We start from the raw sequence: 19,026 nt of genomic DNA on the forward strand, positions 1-19,026 counted from the left end.
TTTCTATCTAGCTGCTGCTTCTCCACTTTTCCTAATCCAGTTCCTCCAAGCTGCATTTACTATGTTATTCTTACCCAGGAGCCAAAGGCCTTCCTTATAAAGACAAATAAATTGAAAGTTCTTCTCACTTTGCCACTCCCAAAACATAATGCTAGTAATTTCTCCCACATTCTCAAACCAGCAAATGTCCAGTGGCACATTCACACATATAACATCTTGCTTTTGTGTGTCATCCTAAGAACTCTTTTTACGGAATGACATAGCAGAGTCAGATAAAAACGAAGGAAGGAATACGGAAATGTGAGATATTTCTATTCTGTGTCCTTACATTTTCCTTCTCAATGGCCTCTTACTCTTCTTGCTATGCTCTCTCTCATTCCAAATAGCTTATTGCAAGTACGGAAAATATTACACCTCTTCATACCAACCTAGGCCTAATAATCCAAGATATGATCTGTAGTTGGGAATAGCTTGAGACAAATCCTCACAAGGATTTTAATGATAACTGTAACCTTTATGTCTCATTTCTCATTACAGAGAGGGCTGGGTTTAATAATAAAATAATAGCATGTGCATAAAGTTTCAAAAATTTACAAAGTGCCTCCATAAACATTATTTTATCATCCCCTGGTCCATTTTCAAATAAAATGAAACTACACAGAGATTATATGACTTACTTGTAAGTGAAAAACTCACTTCCAAATCCCCAGCGATTTTCTATATTCTATACCATCTTAACCCACATGTTCATGTGATGGAGGAATTTTAGTGCTAGTGTGTTATTCAGAGGTAACTAGGAGGGGAATGTGTATGAACAACTTTTAAAAAGCTTCAGTCCTTGGGTAAGTAATGTAAACTGCAACTGATTCCTTGGAAAATGTGAACAAGTAGCTCATTAGAAGGAGAGATAAATAGAATCAATAAGGGTTGCCTAGTATGGCACCTGAACAGGGCCCAGATGGTTGATTATATTTTCTCGTCTATCTATCCTGGGGGTATAAAAGGAGAAATTATGCAAGTAAATATGGAACTGGAGAAAACCAACCTAGTGCAAGTCAATTTAATTTGAGATTTACATTTAACAGTGCTCAGCATGCAGTCATTTGCTGTTACTTACCAGACTGCAAATTTTAAGAGAGCTTCTTAATAACCCCTGTGATTGAACTGTTGTTCTGTCAGCTTTTATCGACACTCTTGCACCTAAGAATTTACAGTATTTCTTATGCATTAATTCCCTCGGAACTAGTGTTTAATTAACTCATGGAGAATGAAGCCTTGTGTTTATTGGTTTGAAATGCATCAAGGAGATACATTAATCTATATTTAAATAGCATGTGTCCATGAGCAAAAATCTCTCCTGGCAGCTGAGTAAAATTATGTCAACTCAACAGTTGCCCAAACCAGCATGTGATGGCTGCTCAGTTCACAGTGTCCGCTCAGTAACAGCTTAAACTACACCATGTGCCACATCATACTGAGATTATTGTTCATTTCAGGACCTGAAAACTTCAGAATTTATACTAAATCATCTAAAAATAATTTTGTCCTTTCAGTTACTAAATGGCGTGTGTATTTGTGTGTGTGTGTGTGTGTGTGTGTGTGTGTGAGTGATCATTAGAATCGCCTGTGAGACTTTTAAAAATATAAGATGCCTAAAGATTAAATATTAATGGTTTTGGCATGGGATTTAGACACTGTTTTTTTGTTTTGTTTTTTGTTGTGTTTTTTAAAAAACACAACAAAAAACAAAACACAGATTAAGAAACATGTAATTTTATGTCAATTAGTAGAAATTATTTGAAGAAAATTTCTATATTGATGCTTGTTAAGCCTTGATTTCTCTTAATTATTTAAGATTAGTTTGCTATAAAAAGGAAATTCTAGTACTATTTTCTATGGAACTCGTCTCTTGGCAGAAGACTGACACTAAATAAGTATTTAGTAAACATATATTTCTAAGTAACTACATACAAATCTTGGTTAAATGTATATATTCATGTTTAAGTGTCTTGACTTTTATTATTTTATTTTACTCTGAAGCAATAAAAAGATTAGATTGGCAACATCTACTTTCATTTTGTTCAATCTGATGTTCTTTCTCAAAAATTTATTATCATAAAATATCAGAAATATTGATGAAAATGGCTAAAATAAAAGAAACCTTTTGCTTTGCACAATAATTGATCTCATATTTCAGAAGAATTTGCTTCCACAATACACTCCCAGTGAAATAAATTAAGAGATCTTTCTAAGACAGTTCTGGTTTCAATTATTTACAAAGCCAAGAAATGGAATACATATTATTGTTTTATTTCCAAGCATCTGAAATTATTATTTAGTCATGTAAAGAGAGCAGTTTCATCATGCTTTTCATTTTTGTTTGTTTAATACTCATGAGGAAAAAATGAACACATCTGAATGGCAGAGAAAGTGTATTTTTAAAGTATTTTGCCACTGCCCCTTTTATACTCTTAGGTCAGTGGTCAGCAATCTCATTAGTCAACAGAGCCAAACATCAACAGTATAACAATTGAAATTTCTTTTGACAGCCAAATTTTTTAAACTTAAACTTCTTCTAACGCCACTTTTCAAAATAGACTCACCCAGGCTGTGGTATTTTGTGGAAGAGCCACACTCAAGGGGCCAAAGAGCCACATGTGGCTCACGACCTCAGTTTGCCAGCCACGGTGTTAGGACATTGTGTGATTTTACACATTAAGGAAAGGATCTCCATATCATAAAAAAAAGTCATTTATTCATGAGTTTAAATCAGCTTTGTTTTTAAAATAGATTGTACATACTTAAAATACATAATTTGATAAATTTTCATCTACTCAGTTTGTCTAAAATTCTTCTCACAGGAGGCAAACAACCCTTTAAAACACACACATACACACACACACACACCTTTCTTAATATCAGAGAGGAAGGGAGAGGGAAAGAGAGATACAAGTATCAGTGACGTGAGAGAATCATTGATTGGCTACCTACTGCACACTCCCTACTGGGTATTGAGCCGGCAACCTGGGTAAGTGCCCTTGACTAGAATTGAACCTGAGACCCTTCATTTCGTAGGCAGACCAACCCTCTATCTACTGAGCCAAACTGGCTAGGACATGAGTAAACCCTCTTGTCCACAAAATATAAAAATGAAAGTATGTGGGAGAGTTTACACTACTATGATTGAGATTTTGCCAAATGATATTGAACTATGTTTTGTTTTGATAAGGGAAGAAGTCAAGTTGAAAGAAGTCACAAGCTGCCTACCAGTATAAGGGGCAAGAGGAGTGTGCAGCTGAGATTGGAGTATAGGGAGATTGGGATCATTCTGTAATTTCATAGTTTTAGCTTGTTTATTGTCATCTATAAACAAAATGTTGTTGTATATAACTTGGAAGCATGACCATTGCTCAAACATGCTTTGCAAATAAAAGTAACAGATTAAATATGAGTTTTGAGTGAGTAACTTATTGAACATATATACAATGGCTTATTACTTTTAATCAAAGGTCTAGCAACTTCCCATTTATAGTAGTCTTTGAGTAAGTATAGCACATGCAGTGTCATAGTAAGCTACCATTTATTTTAACTTGAGATCTCCTTAGGGCATGTCGCTGAAATTTGGAAGGCATCATGACATTTCTTTGTAAATCTGTTGTTTTTCCCCACTCCTTGTATTGTCAATTGCAGCTATGTTTAGCCTTCTACAGTTTGAAGGGAAACCATGAAATGCTGTCTCGGAATTAGAAAAACTAAACTTGCCTACACATTCCAGGGATCACTGTTTGGAGGATGGGGCTTTTCCTCCTATTTCCTTATAATATATGCTTAGTCTCTGCTAGGTATATACTTAAGGCAGTGGTCTGCAAACTGCAGCTCACGAGCCACATGTGGCTCTTTGGCTCCTTGAGTGTGGCTCTTCCACAAAATACCATGTGCAAGCACGCACATACAGTGCGATTGAAACTTCGTGACCCATGTGCAGAAGTCGGTTTCCGGCTCTCAAAAGAAATTTCAGTGGTTTGTACTGCTGATATTTGGCTCTGTTGACTAATGAGTTGCTGACCACTGCCTTAACCCTAACTAATAGATTGACTTTTATTCCCCAAGGGAATTCTAAAAGCCAGATTACAGACTGTATTCAAAACATACCCCACTCTCTCTCCATTCTCTATCTTTCCCAATGGCCTTGCATCTCCCAAGGTCTGAACCCATGACAGGCAGGCAATCCATTCAGATAGTTAATTCTAAAATGCTTTGGTAACCAGGACAGAGAGAAGATGTATATTCTTCTCAAAGACTTCTGTTAGGGTATAGGAAAAAAAAAGATATTTTCTGAGCTGAAAGGATAGACATTGCACCAGTGGACATAGGGCACTGGGCTTCTACTAGCTAGGGTTATGGAAACCACAGCTTTGGGAAGGCAGCTAGTGCTTATGAATGGAGCCTCTTGAGTAGGACTGTGTGGATTAGATCCAGGTTCTGCTTAGCTATACTCATGGAAAAGTTAGTTCCTCTCTATGTCTCATTCCTCCATCTGTAAAATAAGGATAATAAAAATACCTTTCCTGGGTTGTTATAAGGGTTAAGTAAAATGATCTATGAAAAGCACTTAGCAAGAATTCAATACATGTAGGGTTTACTCTATGAGGAGTGGGAATCAAAATTTGTTTTCTAATGCAGTACTTCTCAAACCTTAATGTGTATCTGAATTACCTGGCGATCTTGTTAAAATGCAGAATCAGATTCTGTAGATCTAATGGGTTTTGAGATTCTGCATTTCTAACAAGCTTCTACATGATGACAACATGGCTGGACTCTGGACCACATTTTTAGTAGTAAGGTTTTAAGGCATGAAGGAGCAAACACTCGTGCTGTGGGAGAGAGTAGCACACAATATTTGGGAAATCTAATTGTACTTATGTGGACCGATCATAGGCATTAGAAAAATAACAAAGGGAAAGACATGTCTGCTTAGTTCTACAAAAGCAATCCTAAATTATCATGTGATACAACATCAGTATATGCATTTTACTACCAGATTTTTACCAGGATTTACTTTATTTTAAGAGTAAATTCTATATATAAATGTTAATCTTAATATGGGAGTCTTAATCTGAGCATGCTTAGTGATTTTGTCATGATGATCTTGAGATAAACATTTAACAGAAGGAATGTTAGCTAGTCATGCATTAATCCAATTATTCAATTCAATAAAACTTTATTAAAATTAAATTATTTAAGTCAGGTAGACTATAATTAGCTAGGAACTGTGCTAGGCCATTAACTTAATTTTAAACTTGATGGAATTGAAAGGCATGATATAGAGAAGAGATAAACAGTAAACCAAAATAGTAAACTGATCAGCAGATTAATCTATACTGATAAAAGCTTAATACCCTAATTAGATCAGGAGACTTTCTGGACAAAGCTATGATGGCAGGGCCGAGGCAGAGGTGGTTAGGGGCAATCAGGCCAGAAGAGGAGGGCAATTGGGGGCAATCAGGCCAGTGGGGGGTGGGAGCAGTTGGGAGCTAGCAGGTCGGCAGTGGGGGGCAATTGGGATCCATCAGGCTGACAGGGAGGGACAGTTGGGGGTGAGCAGGCCAGCAGTGTGGGGGAAGTTGGGGGTGAACAGGCTGATGAGGGGGGGGGGGCAGATGTGGGTGATCAGGCCAGCAAGGGGGGAATGTTGGGGGCGAGCAGGCAGGCAGGCAGAGTGCTTAGGGGTGATCACACAGGCAAGCACGTAAGCAGTTAGAAGCCAACATTCCCGGATTGGGAGAGGATGTCTTACAGAGATCAGGCCTAAACCAGCAGTTGGACATACCCAAGGGGTCCCGGATTGGAGAGGGCGCAGGCCAGGCTGAGGGACATCCTCCTATGCACAAATTTCATGCACTGGGTCACTAGTATCTATGTAACTTAAAAAGAGAAAACATAAGAGGGTAAAAGAAAGTAGCACGTGCCCACACTTGCTGAGCCAGTCTGCACTCATCCTTATAATAGCCTGCTTTTTCTTAAGTTGATCTGAAGGAATCTCCACTTTATGCAACCTCCCAAGAATGCCTATTCCTTCCTAGGCAACATCTCTATTAGGTAACTATTACCTTAAATGCTGACTCCCAGACACTCTGAAATAATTTCAAATAACTATAACTTTATCTCAAAACTAGAAGCATAGTGCACCAATTCATGCAGGCCTGGTGCACAAATTCGTGCACAGGTGGGGTCCAGCTGGCTTGTCCCAGTGGGGGCCCATTGGGCTGGGCCAGCAGGGGGCAGGGGCCGAAGGCAGTTGACCATCCAGCCCCACCCCCATTCAGGGTGTTGGGGGCTGATTGGGAGCCAGGCTGGCTGGGATGGAGCTGATTGGGGCCCAGATCAGGCTGGTTGACTGCCATACTGTGCATCATAGCCACCTGTTCTGGTCATTCTGGCCATTCCACCATTTCAGTCGCTGGACTTTTATATATCTATAGATGGACATGGGAATTTCTTCATTAGGATAAATGAGTGTTTAATTGAAAATGTTAAGAATTCCCTGAATAACTATGAACTATGGCCATCTCAATGCCATGCTCTTCTGTTTTTAAAATTTTATAAACTAGCTCAGCTGGCGATGCTCAGTAGTTGAGTGTCGACCTATGAACCAGGAGGTCAAGTTCGATTCCAGGTCAAGGCACATTCCTGGGTTGCAGGCTCAATCCCCATTGTGGGGGAATGCAGGAGACAGCAGACAAATGATTATCATCATTGATGTTTCTATTTCTCTCTCCCTCTCCCTTTCTCTCTGAAATAAATAATCTATCTGGAAAAAAAAAGTTTTTACAGTATAGAATGAAGGAATTAAAATGTAAAATGAAATAGCATTTTGATATAACTGAGAGATAAAAACCCTAGACAGGGCAAAATATTAACAACATAAAGACACTTATGGTAACAATGTCATATCCTTCCACACTTACTAGTCTGAAATGAGTAATCAACAGGCTCAGCTGTCTTATGTAAAATATATATCCAAGTGAAAGAAAATATTTTTATAAGAACATATAATTTTAAATTATTATTGTGAATTATCTATACTATGTTTCCCCAGCATTAACTCAAAATGTCAAGCTACTGAACATATATGCATAACCCATGGACATAGACAATAGTGTGGTGAAACCCAGGGGAGGCGCAGGCCTGGGTGGAGGAGGGCAGGGAGGAGGAAGAGGTGTGGGAATAAGGGATATCTGTAATAATGTCAACAATAAAAAATATACATATCAAGTTCTTTATGAGAAAGCAATAACCCCAGAAATTAAGATTTTTCTGTGCTTAGGGTTCAGTCCTAGGCCCTCCTCTCTTTCTGCCTATGATTTCCCCTCTTAAAGCTTTAAACAATCTCTATATACTCTGAAGAGCTAAATTTTTCTCCAGTCAAGTTCTCTCTTTTGAGATCCTGATTGATAAAGCCAACTGCCTTGCTCTGTATAAATCTTGTCATCTTGCAATCATCATAAAACTCACTATGTCTGAAAGAATCCTGTCTTCCCTCCCTCTCCCCAAGCCTGTTCATCCTCTAGTCATCCTTTAATCTATAAATGACACCTTTATTCTCCTAGTGGTTAATGACCAGAAATTAACTAGGAATTAACCAGAAATGACTAGGAATACTACTGTTGGATGTCCACTTCTTCCTCTCCCACACTGAATCCATTCCTAAATCCTGTGGGATTTTCTCTTTAACATACTTAACTTTCCCAGTTTTTTAAATTACAAATTTTCAGGCATATAATATCGGATAGTTTTATTGTATCATTTATTTCAAAGATGGTGGTACCCTGTCCATTCCAAGAGTTTCATTTCCATTTGAAACTTCTAGTTGAGTCTTTTGGTGTTTACCTGCATTATTCTAAATAACTTACTTTTCTTTTCACATTAACTTTTTAAAAAAAAATTAAACTGATTTGGGTTACATTAGCTAATGAGATTATATAGTTTTCAAGTGTACACTTCTATGGTAGATGATTTGTATATTGCATTGTGTGCTCACCACTCAAACTCAAATCATCTTCCATCACCATATACTGTCCCCCTTTTTCCTCTACCACCCTCTCCACACCCTTCCCTCTAATAATCATACTGTAATCTGTGACTATGAATTTTATTTTTCCTTTTTGTTTAATTATTGTTTTCAGTTTCATATCCCACAAAATAGATCAAAGACTAAATATAAGATAGGAAATGACACATTACATAGAAGAAAACATAGGTACTAAATTTATGGACTTTGGTCTTAGAGATATTTATGAATTGGACCCCAAAGGCAAAGGAAGTAAAGACAAAAGTAAATGAATGGCACTATATCAAACTAAAAAAACTTCTGCACAGAAAAGAAATAAAAAACAAATCAAAAAGGACACCAACTGAATGGGAGAAGATATATGCAAACAACAGCTTTGATAAAGAGTAATATCCAAAATATATAAAGAACTCATTCAACTCAACACCAAACAAACAAGCCAATAAAAAATGAACAGAGGACCTGAACAGACACTTTAGTCCAGTTTTTAAAAAAAAAATATATATAGTACCTTCACCTTCAACTCTTTTTCCAATAAAATACCTTTCAAAAATTATTTCTGAGAATAAATCTCTAGTCTTTTTGGTTGTTGTTATGGGAGAGGAATATAACCCTATGAGGTAGGAGAGGACATCCAGGATTCTAAGGACTTTCAAACCACCCTCTGACCAATCTTCCTTATTTTCCCTTCCAGCATCTGGCCTCCACTCCTTCCAGAAGTAACTAACAGAGCTGATTCCTTCCTTCCTTCCTTCCTTCCTTCCTTCCTTCCTTCCTTCCTTCCTTCCTTCCTTCCTTCCATTTCTTTTTCCCTTCTTTCTTGTATAATTGGCATACAATATTATATTAGTTTTAGGTGTATAACATAGTGATCCTACCTTTATATACATTACTAAATGACCACCACAATAAGTAATTACCATCTGTCACCATACAAAGTTAATACAATATTATTGTTTATACAGTACGATAGTACCCTTGCTGTACATTACATTCCCATGACTTGTTTTACATCTGGAGATTTGTACCTCTTGTTTGTACCTTTATCTATTTCACTAAAATCTCCCAACCTCCCTCTCTCTGGCAATCATTTGTCTGTTCCCTGTGTCTACGAGTCTGGTTTTATTTTTTCAGCTTTTTGTTTCATTTTGTTGTTTAATTCCACAAATAAGTGAAAACAAATGTAATTTGATTTTCTCTGTATGACTTCCTGTACTTAGCAAAATATCTTTAAGGTCTATCTATATTGTTGCAAGTAGCAAGATTTCATTTATTTTTTATGTCTGTGGAAGGATCATAAAATTATGTCCACTACCTGGTACATGGAGGCACTTTAGGAATGCCATTACAATGTCAATAAGATAGAACTGCTGCTAAAGAATATTTTATATACAAAAATTGAACAAAAGTCAGGAGATGGTTTTTAAAAATATGGGAGCATATGAAGTATAACTTTTCATTTATTTTCATTGTTTCATTTTTAATTAAAAAAACAAACATTTTGTTTCTAATACAGGCTCAGCATTAGTGGGGGGGAAACAGGATATGGCCCCTTCCTCAAGGACAAGATTAACAAAAAGAAAAAAATTTAAAACCTTAGACCAAATATTATGCTAAGCACTTCATTCGCATTTACTCATTGAAAATTCCCCAAAGTCCTATGAGTCATATGGTAATAGTCATATTTCTTATTTCCATTTCATAGATGTGGAACTTGAAGTTAGTTAATTTATCTAAAGTCACTGCTAGTAAATAAAAGTGTTGGGATTTTAACCTAAGCTATTAATCTCTGTGATAAAAAACATATGAAAAGCTAAATAAAAATTTTAAAACTTGAGCCATACTAGATAAGCTGAAATAAGATAGCATATGTCAAATTGAAAAGTGAATTGTGTTGACAAAAATCGCCACAGAAGTTCAGAAGAGGAACCTATTTCAGATCAAATTGATAAGAAATAATTTATTAGTAAAGTGAGGTTTGAGCCATGTTTTGAACAGTGAGTAGAATTTGGAGGGGAAGAAAATAATTATTTGGGTGGGGACTGCTTATCAATCTCAATGATTTCTCAATGTCATTGCAAATGGCAAGATTTCATTCATTTTTATGTCTGTGGGAGGATCAGGAGATGATGTCCAACTACTGGTAAATGGGGCACTTCAGGAATGTCATTACAGTGTCAATAAGACAGAGCTGCTGCAGAAGATGTTATTTACTTTTAGGGATCCTGGTACACTTTCAGAATCACATGCAAACTATGAGCACCTTCCTAGGTAAAAATGCACATAGTCCTACACCTAAAAATGTGAATACAATTTTAAATTGTACACCTAAAGACCCTTGACCTGTAGAAGAAACTCAAGTATTAACAAAACACAGAAATTTTCATTACCTTGCCCTTCATCATGCTAGGCTCATTCCCTGCTAAGCTCCTCTTCTTCCCAACCAAAACCCCCAAACTTGTGTTCAGTCCAGGGCTCGCCATGCTTCCTCCTGCTTCACAGCCTCTGTGCGAGCAGTTAGCATCCCTCCCCGGGTGATCTGCCAGGTGGCCATCTTAAGACTTAGCCATCTTTCCAGATCAGTTCAAGATATTGAAAAGCCTTATATGTGATAAACAGTGAGCACGTGAGATGGGGAAATCAAGACCAGGAGTAAATAGAGGCAAAGCAGTGAACATAGAACATATGAACATTTTACATCTTATTGTATAAAAACAAAAACAGGGAGCTATAAAAAGAAATAATCATGAGAAAAATAACTCATAGAAACTAAAAATACTTAAGCAGAATTTTAAAAATTTCAATAGAATGGCTAGGAGAAGATATGAAGGAAATCTGACGGGAAAAACAAAAAAAATACAGTATCATAAAAACATAAGTAATTTAGAAGGTATGCCCTAGGACAGCTGTCGCCTACCTTTTGACCTCATTGACCACCAGTGGTCCTTGGACCACCAGTTGGTGACTGCTGTCCTAGAACAAGTTAACAGGGAAGGTAGAAGGCAAAATATAGTAGAAAAACTAATCAAAAGTTTTTCAGAAGTGAAGGATAAAATCCCAGATTCAAAGCATCACCATAACTCAGGAAAATGAATTTTAAAAGACCCACAGTAAAAGAGTGTTCATCACCTCAATGAAGTTATAAACCAAGAAAAGAAATACAGGTGCTCCCCAAAAATGTATACACATTTTAATAGCGGTTTCCTATTACATTTGAAATGAAATCTATTTCAATAAACTCTGCCTTTATATTTATTCAATGTGTGTATACATTTTGGGGGGATACCCTGTATATGAGATCCAGGGGCTATGTGAAAGCGGCAAAGAGAATTCCCAGGGTAATAATGAAAAGAAGTCCCTGGAGTAAAGCTAAGCAGCAGATGAAGGGAGCATCATCTACTTTAGAACGGGAGGATTAAGGGTTCCATAAAGAGTATCTTAAAAAAAAAAAAAAAAAAAAGATGAACGTGATAAATGAATTAATTTGTTTGGCTATACTGAGAGGATGTTTGTAACCCTGTTGAAGAGTTTGAAACAAGAATCAATTATAGTATATAGAAAACTAAGCAAATGAAAAATTAATTATATATTGCATGTCTCAGTGCTTATATTTCACATCTATACTAATAAAAGGTTATGCTAATTAGACTGAACATCTTCTGGACGACCTTCTGGATGTCCCTCCGGACAAATCCATGGTGGTGGGGCCAAGGAAGAAGTGGTTAGGGGTGATCATGCTGGCAGGGGAGAGCAGTTAGGGGCAACCAGGCCTGCAAGGGAGGGCAATTAGGGGTAACTAGGCAGGCAGGGGTGCAGTTAGGGGCAATCAGGCAGGCAGAGGAGCAGTTAGGGGCATCATACAGAATGGTTAAAGGCAATTAGGCAGGCAGGCAAGTGAGTAGTTTGGAGCCAGTGATCCCGAATTGTGAGAGGGATATCCGACTGCCGGTTTGGATTTCATCACACTAGTCAAAAGAGTTTCTCATTTAAAACTATGCACTGCTTATTTCTAAAAATTTCCACTTAATATTTTCAGACCATGGTTGACTGCAGATAACTGAAATGGAAAGCAATACTGTGAATAAAGGGCGACTTCTATATAGATGTAGGTCTAAGGCAGGGGCGGGCAACTTTTTTCTGCCAAGGTCCATTTGATATTTATAACATCACTCACAGGCCATACAAAATTATCAACTTAAAAATTAGCCTGCTATATTTGGTCAAAAATTTAATTAATTCACCCCCAATGCTTTGACAAAGCCAGATGAAAAATGATTTCAAGGGCTGTATACAGCCCGCAGGCTGGATTTTCCCTAACCCTGGTCTAAGATGAAAATTCCTTATAAATTTGTTATTAAATAAATATAAAGTTTCTAAAATAGCATGAAATAAATAGAATTTATCTAAACCTGAAAATTCACAAATCACACATTTTCTCCCCTAAAATTACAAATAATTTCAACCAAGCTAGCATGAGGGAGTTATTTAAAACAATTTTCAGGATACTTCCTATCTCTTGAATCCATACAGCCCTGTCATTAACTAATATTCACAATTATGACCTCAATATCTCTGCATCATGTGGTAACTGATAAGGAATATGAATGTGAGCATCTGAAAGGATCCAAATCACACAAAACCTGTCTAAAGTAGTTTTAAAAGAAGAAAGAAAAAAGAAAGCATAAAGAAAATCAGTTTTCCAGACAGAAACAAGCTCTTATTGTTCATTAAAGAAAAGTTAAGCAAAATCAGAATAATTTTATGACTAAATGTATTGAGAACATGTGGTTGAAGATTTATGTTTTATTTAAAGCATAACTATTGTAATCCCTGTCATATTCCACAAGTTTTCCTATTACATTATACAAACATAAGCTCACTTAAATGAAATTGATAGCAGAGCTCAAGTTTTTAAGCAGTATAATTTAACTAAACACTTCCAATCTATGCAAACAAGTTTTTCAAAGGAGTATATTTTCTCTAAACTATGCTATTTTATTTTAATCAATCAAGAGTAGTATCAATAAAAAATGCAATAATAGGAGCTATCCTATATTTCATGTCAAAATATATTCTTTCTGAGATTTTGCTTATTACTCAAGAAGGCTAAAAAAGACAGAAAAGCATTTAAAAAGAGCAATCAGTATTCAATTATTCTAATAAAGCAGCTCTCTGAACATATCGGGGAGATGATGATGTTCATAATGATAGTGAGGGTGACAACAATTTTAATGACTCAGTCTAGATGCTTTTACTGAGGAGGAAAATATCCCGATAAAATGTCATTAAAACTTATTTATGGATCATCATCCTAATTGTACAATAAGACCAGTGTGCTATTTTATAATTCTTTCTCTAAATGCAAAAATTACCTTTCTGAGAAAATAACAAAGCCATTCATTTACTTATTTTTCCAACTACCCAACAATGGCTTGCAGCATGACAAATGTCATAAAATGTACTTAAGACCCATCTGTACCATCAGAAGCTTCTACACACTCCTTACTTCCAAACATTTCCTAAGGCTAATCTTGGGTGGTTCAGTCCTTAAATAAGAGAAAGACTAGACTGAAAACATCTTTGCATCATGTGGTGACTGATAAGGAATATAAATATGAGCATCTTAAATGGTCCAAATCACACAAAACCTGTCTAAAGTAGTTTTAAAAGAAGAAAACAAAAATATACCAAAAAAAAAAAAAAAATCAGTTTGCCGGACAGAAAATTCAATGTTTTTCACAAATGGCAAAAGGTTAATCATGAAGTTTTCTATAATGTTGATTAAATCATACCTTAAGAGAGAAGGAAAGAACAGATATATGTGCAACAAAAATTAGGTTATTCAAATTTTGTCAGAGATTTGAAAATTCAGGTAAAGCCTACACTGTACCAAAACTCAGCATTAGATAATGGCTGAGGACAAACACTCAATAATGATATAGCTAACAAAACAAAGTCAGACAACATTTTCCTCTAGTGAAATAAGTTAATAAGTTAGACCTTTTAGTTTCCTCTGTGAGATTTTCAGTTGTCAATTAAAAAGGATTAGAATATAAAGGCATTTGGAGTTTCCCAAAGGATCAGACAGTGAGGAAAATAGAACGTAATAAAGAAAACAACCCTCTATTATGCCTCAGGAGCCAGAGAACAAAACACTTCAGGTTACCTCAATGTCACTTGTGAAAAAATAGTCCCTGAGCCAACCTTTCTAAGCAATGTTAAATAAATTAAGAAAAAACTATAACAAAGCCATATATTATGTGCTCTTCAGCCAACTTATTCAATTAACCCATATCTGCAGAGGGCCCACAGGGTATTATGTCACTTACAAGAGAAATTCTAAAAAAAAGATTAAAAAAAAACACTCTTTGACTTCCAAGCCTCTGTTAGTCAATGTCAGAAAAAGAAAAAAAAGAAAAAATCAACACAGTACAGGGAATTCATAGAAGTTATAAATTGGGAAAACATCAATGTTACTGGTTTAAAAAAAATATTGAGATTTTTTAAGCAATAGGAAGTAAATGTAGGCAGGGCAAAACAAAAGAGAAGAATCCAAGGATGTGATAAAGAACGGAGAAGGTAATTCAAAGTAAAAAGGCAAGAGTTTTCCACATATGCATCTACATAGATAGCAACACTGTAGCAATCAGAGGCAGACAGAGGTGGGGACATGAGGGCTGGAAATACCGTTTCCCCGAAAATAAGACAATGTCTTATATTAATTTTTGCTCCCAAAGATGCGCTAGGTCTTATTTTCGGGAATGTCTTATTTTTCCATGAAGAAGAATACGGTACACACTTATTGTTAAATGAAAATAAAAGAAATTTATTACCTGAATACGGTATGGTAGTACGGTAGTTGTCAACACAAACCAGACAAACTGTGAATCCTACAGTATCAAGAATTTACTCATTTATTCAATGACAATCATGTCATCATCTTCTGGAACATCATCATAACAATCCAATTCCTGAATTTCCTGGTGAATTTCTTGTGACTCCATTTCTTTCAGAATCAGTGGACCAAATCTCTCAGGTTTAGCCTAGGGGGCCTTGTTTTTTGGGGGATGCCTTATATTTCACTCAGAAGGAAACCTATAAGTAGGTCTTATTTTTGGAAGATGTCTTATTTTCAAGGAAACACAGTAGAAGCAAAACATCCAACTAAAAACTGAGCCACAAGGTTAAGGGACAGCAATAGCCATTATCCAATGGGAATGTTCATCAAAATTACAGATATATTAGAGATTTCATAAAGAGGTTTACTACTTACCCGGTTTATACGGTTGTTCCTTAAAATAATGTGCAGTAGAATTTTCTCAAATTCTTCCAACTTCTTGGAACATGTTTCAAGAATATGACTAGATAAGTTACAATCGCTGAGCAGTCTAGCTAAGGTAGCAACAGCTTCTGTCCAAAAGATTGGAAAAGGAAATTTTGGGTCACGGTAAAAAGTTATCAGGCCTTCTAGCAACTGAAAAACAGAATCAGATACGGTGGAAGAGGTGTTCTCAAAGTGGCTCAAGTCTGTTTTAAGACTCCCTGATTCTGTCCAGTTCTTCAGTTCAAGTAGATGTTGCAAAAACTGCATGTGAGAAGACAAAGGATTTTTTGAAGTCGCATCTTTTTTCTTTGCAATTGGCAGTGGTGGAAAGAGTGTTGGGGTGCAGCTCTCCACAAAATCTTGAGACACCTCTGAAGGTTCAGTTCTCTGCTCATTTGATAAATCACACCCAGAATCTTCCAGCCCAGTCAATGTATTTTCAGAACTTCCAGGCTCCTGAGCCTGCAGCTGGGAGGGTGAGTCTCCTGAAATGGAAAGAAAGACAAGTGTAATCTTTCTGTAGCTAAAATATTTTCATATAAAAACTAGACATTGACTTTCCTAATTTAAAATGCTAAATGAAGCACAGATATATGCATTAAACATTTTAAAAGCAGTATGATAAAAATTGAATAGACGAAAAACTGAAAGAAATTGTTTAGGCTGACTGCGGAAAAGGTTTTTATCTTTACTGTAGGAAGTAAGGGTGATTCATCTATATCGCTATCTGTCATTCAACTGTGTGCCAGGCTTGAAAGATGCAGAGGAGAAACCACAAAACCTGAAAGTGGTGCCATCTGGTAGAGTCCAACAAGCAATAAGGGGTACCTAGAGAGAGATTTGCTCAGGGTGTTATGCAAATAGAAGGACCCTGATTAGCTTAGTTCATTCTGGAAGAGGTGATGGTGGAGCTAACTTATAAAACATAAATAGAAATTCAAAGTTAAAAGTTAGGGGAATGGAGGAACACAGAAAACTCCATATACCCAAAGGGTAAGCACAAAAGCACAGGCTTAAGAAGAAAAAGAAAAGCATTGTGTATATAAGGACCCACAGTAATTTGACATTCCTTTTATAAGAAAAACAAATAAATAAGGAAGAGGTTAATATGGAGATTAAGAGGCCAAGTCATAAAATATCTTAAAAGAATTTATAAGTGTAGAGTGAGTGTAATTCAAACTCTAATAATGTAAAATCACTTTGGAAAAAAAATATATGCATACCCACACATGCACTTATATATAAAAATAAACAATTTATATTTGTATGTATACTTATTCATGATTATCTACCTATCTATCTATCCTTAAAACTATGTCTACTATTGTAATCATTAGAATCTTCTCACATGGCTAGAGAAATACTGAAGTTAAGGTTTAATCTACTAACTGTAGGTCATTCTTTGATAGAGATGCCATCAGAGACATAAATAAGGTTGTTGTTGTTTGTTAATGATTTTCACCAGTGATCACATCCATAGCAGCTTTGCTGAGTCAGGGAGGTATAGAGAGGTCAAGCTGCAATGGCCTGGAGAGTGGATGGGGAGAGTGTAAGGGAAGAATGGTAACAGTCATGTGGAATGAATTAAGTTTGAGAACTGAAGTTCCACTGTAATTTGTTGCTCTTTTGTCCTTCGGAAAGTGTAAACTGGAGAATAACTGAAGACAACTGTGGCATGACAAATTAGGAGAAACATGAGCAATTACAGACTAAGAACAGAGACACAAGTATTGGAGATAGGAGAAAATATGAAAATGTCAGGTGAGGCATGGCCTAAGAGAAGGTAGGAGACTGAGTCAGGGATGCTAGTGGATGGGTGCTCATGATTTTGAAGATGCCTCGTCCGCATCCTGACCTCCTCAAAGACACCCTGGAAACAGGGCTGAAAGGGATTCCTTTAGGTTATGTGGAAGTATTTTTTTTCTCTGACGCTAAAGGAACAAAGGGGAGAACGTATAGGAATATTTTTTAAATGCCCCTGTCATAAAGGAAGATAAAGGACATTTCACCTAAGAAGTTAGATATATATTTTTTAAAGCTGGAGACAGGAAGACACTAATTGAACAAGGCATAAGAATAATGATGAAAGTGACATCTTCTACCCTCAGCACCATGTATTTGGAAATCTATCTGCAGTTGAACCTCAGTTTTCAAATGTCTCCCATCTGGAACATTTCGGTTCTCCACCAAGATGTTCACAGAAAAAAGTGTCTTGATTGTGGACAAAAAACTTAGTATTCAATCTGACAACCCTTTCATGCTGATACCTCTGCATGACAAAATGTCTCTCAGGAAACAAAGGAGAGAATGCTTCCGTGGCTGGCCAGATGAGGATTAGCACTTTTAAAACATAAAGTGGCCATCGGCCATCGAGAGTGGTAATGTCTCTCACAGTGTGAAAGTACTCACAATACAACAATCAAAGGCAACAGAATACGTAAAATAAATTGTGTTGACTTGAATAAAGGAAAATAGTTGGCCAGTGATAGCATTTCTGAGGCAGTGATATGAGAAAAAGTGAAGATGCCTCGTCCGCATCCTGGCCTCCTCAAAGACACCCTGGAAACAGGGCTGAAAGGGATTCCTTTAGGTTATGAGGGCGGCTTGATAAATTTAAGAAGTGTTTATTTATAGATTAAACAATACATTATACATGAACTATACATAAAAAAGGTTAAAACGGAATCCTCTGTGGGTCTGGATTCAATGTACATTTCTAATGGTTAAAAATAACTTGGTTTTCAAACAAATCCCTTCTCAAACAGCCTTGTGGAATGAATTAATTTTGAGAACTGAGGTTCTACTGTAATTTGTTGCTCTTTTGTCCTTTGGTAAAATTAGAAGCTGATGAGACAAAATCAGAGCTTTAACTTGGAGTTCATACACTTTAACAAGTGCCTGCTATAATTACTGCTAGTGTGCAAATGTGTGCTTGCTAATTATCACTATACTATCTGACTTCATGATAGGGAGAATATGCAGTAATTTAAAAAATGTGGCGATACCCAGGACAATAAACTATCAGCAATGTGTCTAACTGCACATGGCTATTTCTATACTAAAACAGGCAGATAGCCTGCTCGTTTCAAGCTAATGGACAGTTTCTTTTACTTATGAGCAAGGATAAACATTTAAAACTAGAGGCCTGGTGCGCAAAATCTGTGCACAAGACAGGGGGGTGGTTTCCTTCAGCCTAGCCTGCACCCTCTCCAATCTGGGACATACCTCTCACAATCCATGACCACTGGCTCCTAACTGCTCACCTGACTGCCTGCCTACCTGCCCTAACTACTCTGAATGCCAGCCTGATAGCTCCCTAACTGCTCCCCTGCCAGCCTGATTGATGCCTAGCTGCTCCCTGCTGGCATGATTGTCCCCACTGCCCTCCCCTGCTGGCCCGATCTCCTCCAACTGCCTTCCCCTGCAGGGCTGAGGGGAATGAGGGCTGAGGCTGGATGAGGCTGGATGCTGCAGAGACTGGGTGAGGCAGGGCTGAGGGGACTGGGGGACTGAGGCTGGATGAGGTGGAGCTAAGGGAACTGGGTGCTGCCATCTTGTGAGGGTGTAGCAGTCAATTAGCATATTCCCTCTTTATTAGATATGATGAGTTCTCAACACATTCATCTCATTC

General features: G+C 36.9%; 1 protein-coding gene across 1 annotated transcript in view; it reads right to left on the bottom strand.

The window, feature by feature from the left end:
- MEI4 (meiotic double-stranded break formation protein 4) overlaps positions 1-19,026 on the bottom strand; it is a 179,999-nt gene that overhangs the window by 75,283 nt on the left and 85,690 nt on the right. The window contains exon 3 of the mRNA XM_036415126.2: positions 15,345-15,880. Within this exon, the coding sequence (XP_036271019.1) occupies positions 15,345-15,880 (536 nt within the window). The remainder of the gene's footprint in view (positions 1-15,344; positions 15,881-19,026) is intronic.

This window comes from Pipistrellus kuhlii, unplaced genomic scaffold (genome assembly GCF_014108245.1).
Source record: "Pipistrellus kuhlii isolate mPipKuh1 unplaced genomic scaffold, mPipKuh1.p scaffold_m20_p_5, whole genome shotgun sequence".
Taxonomy (NCBI): domain Eukaryota; kingdom Metazoa; phylum Chordata; class Mammalia; order Chiroptera; family Vespertilionidae; genus Pipistrellus; species Pipistrellus kuhlii.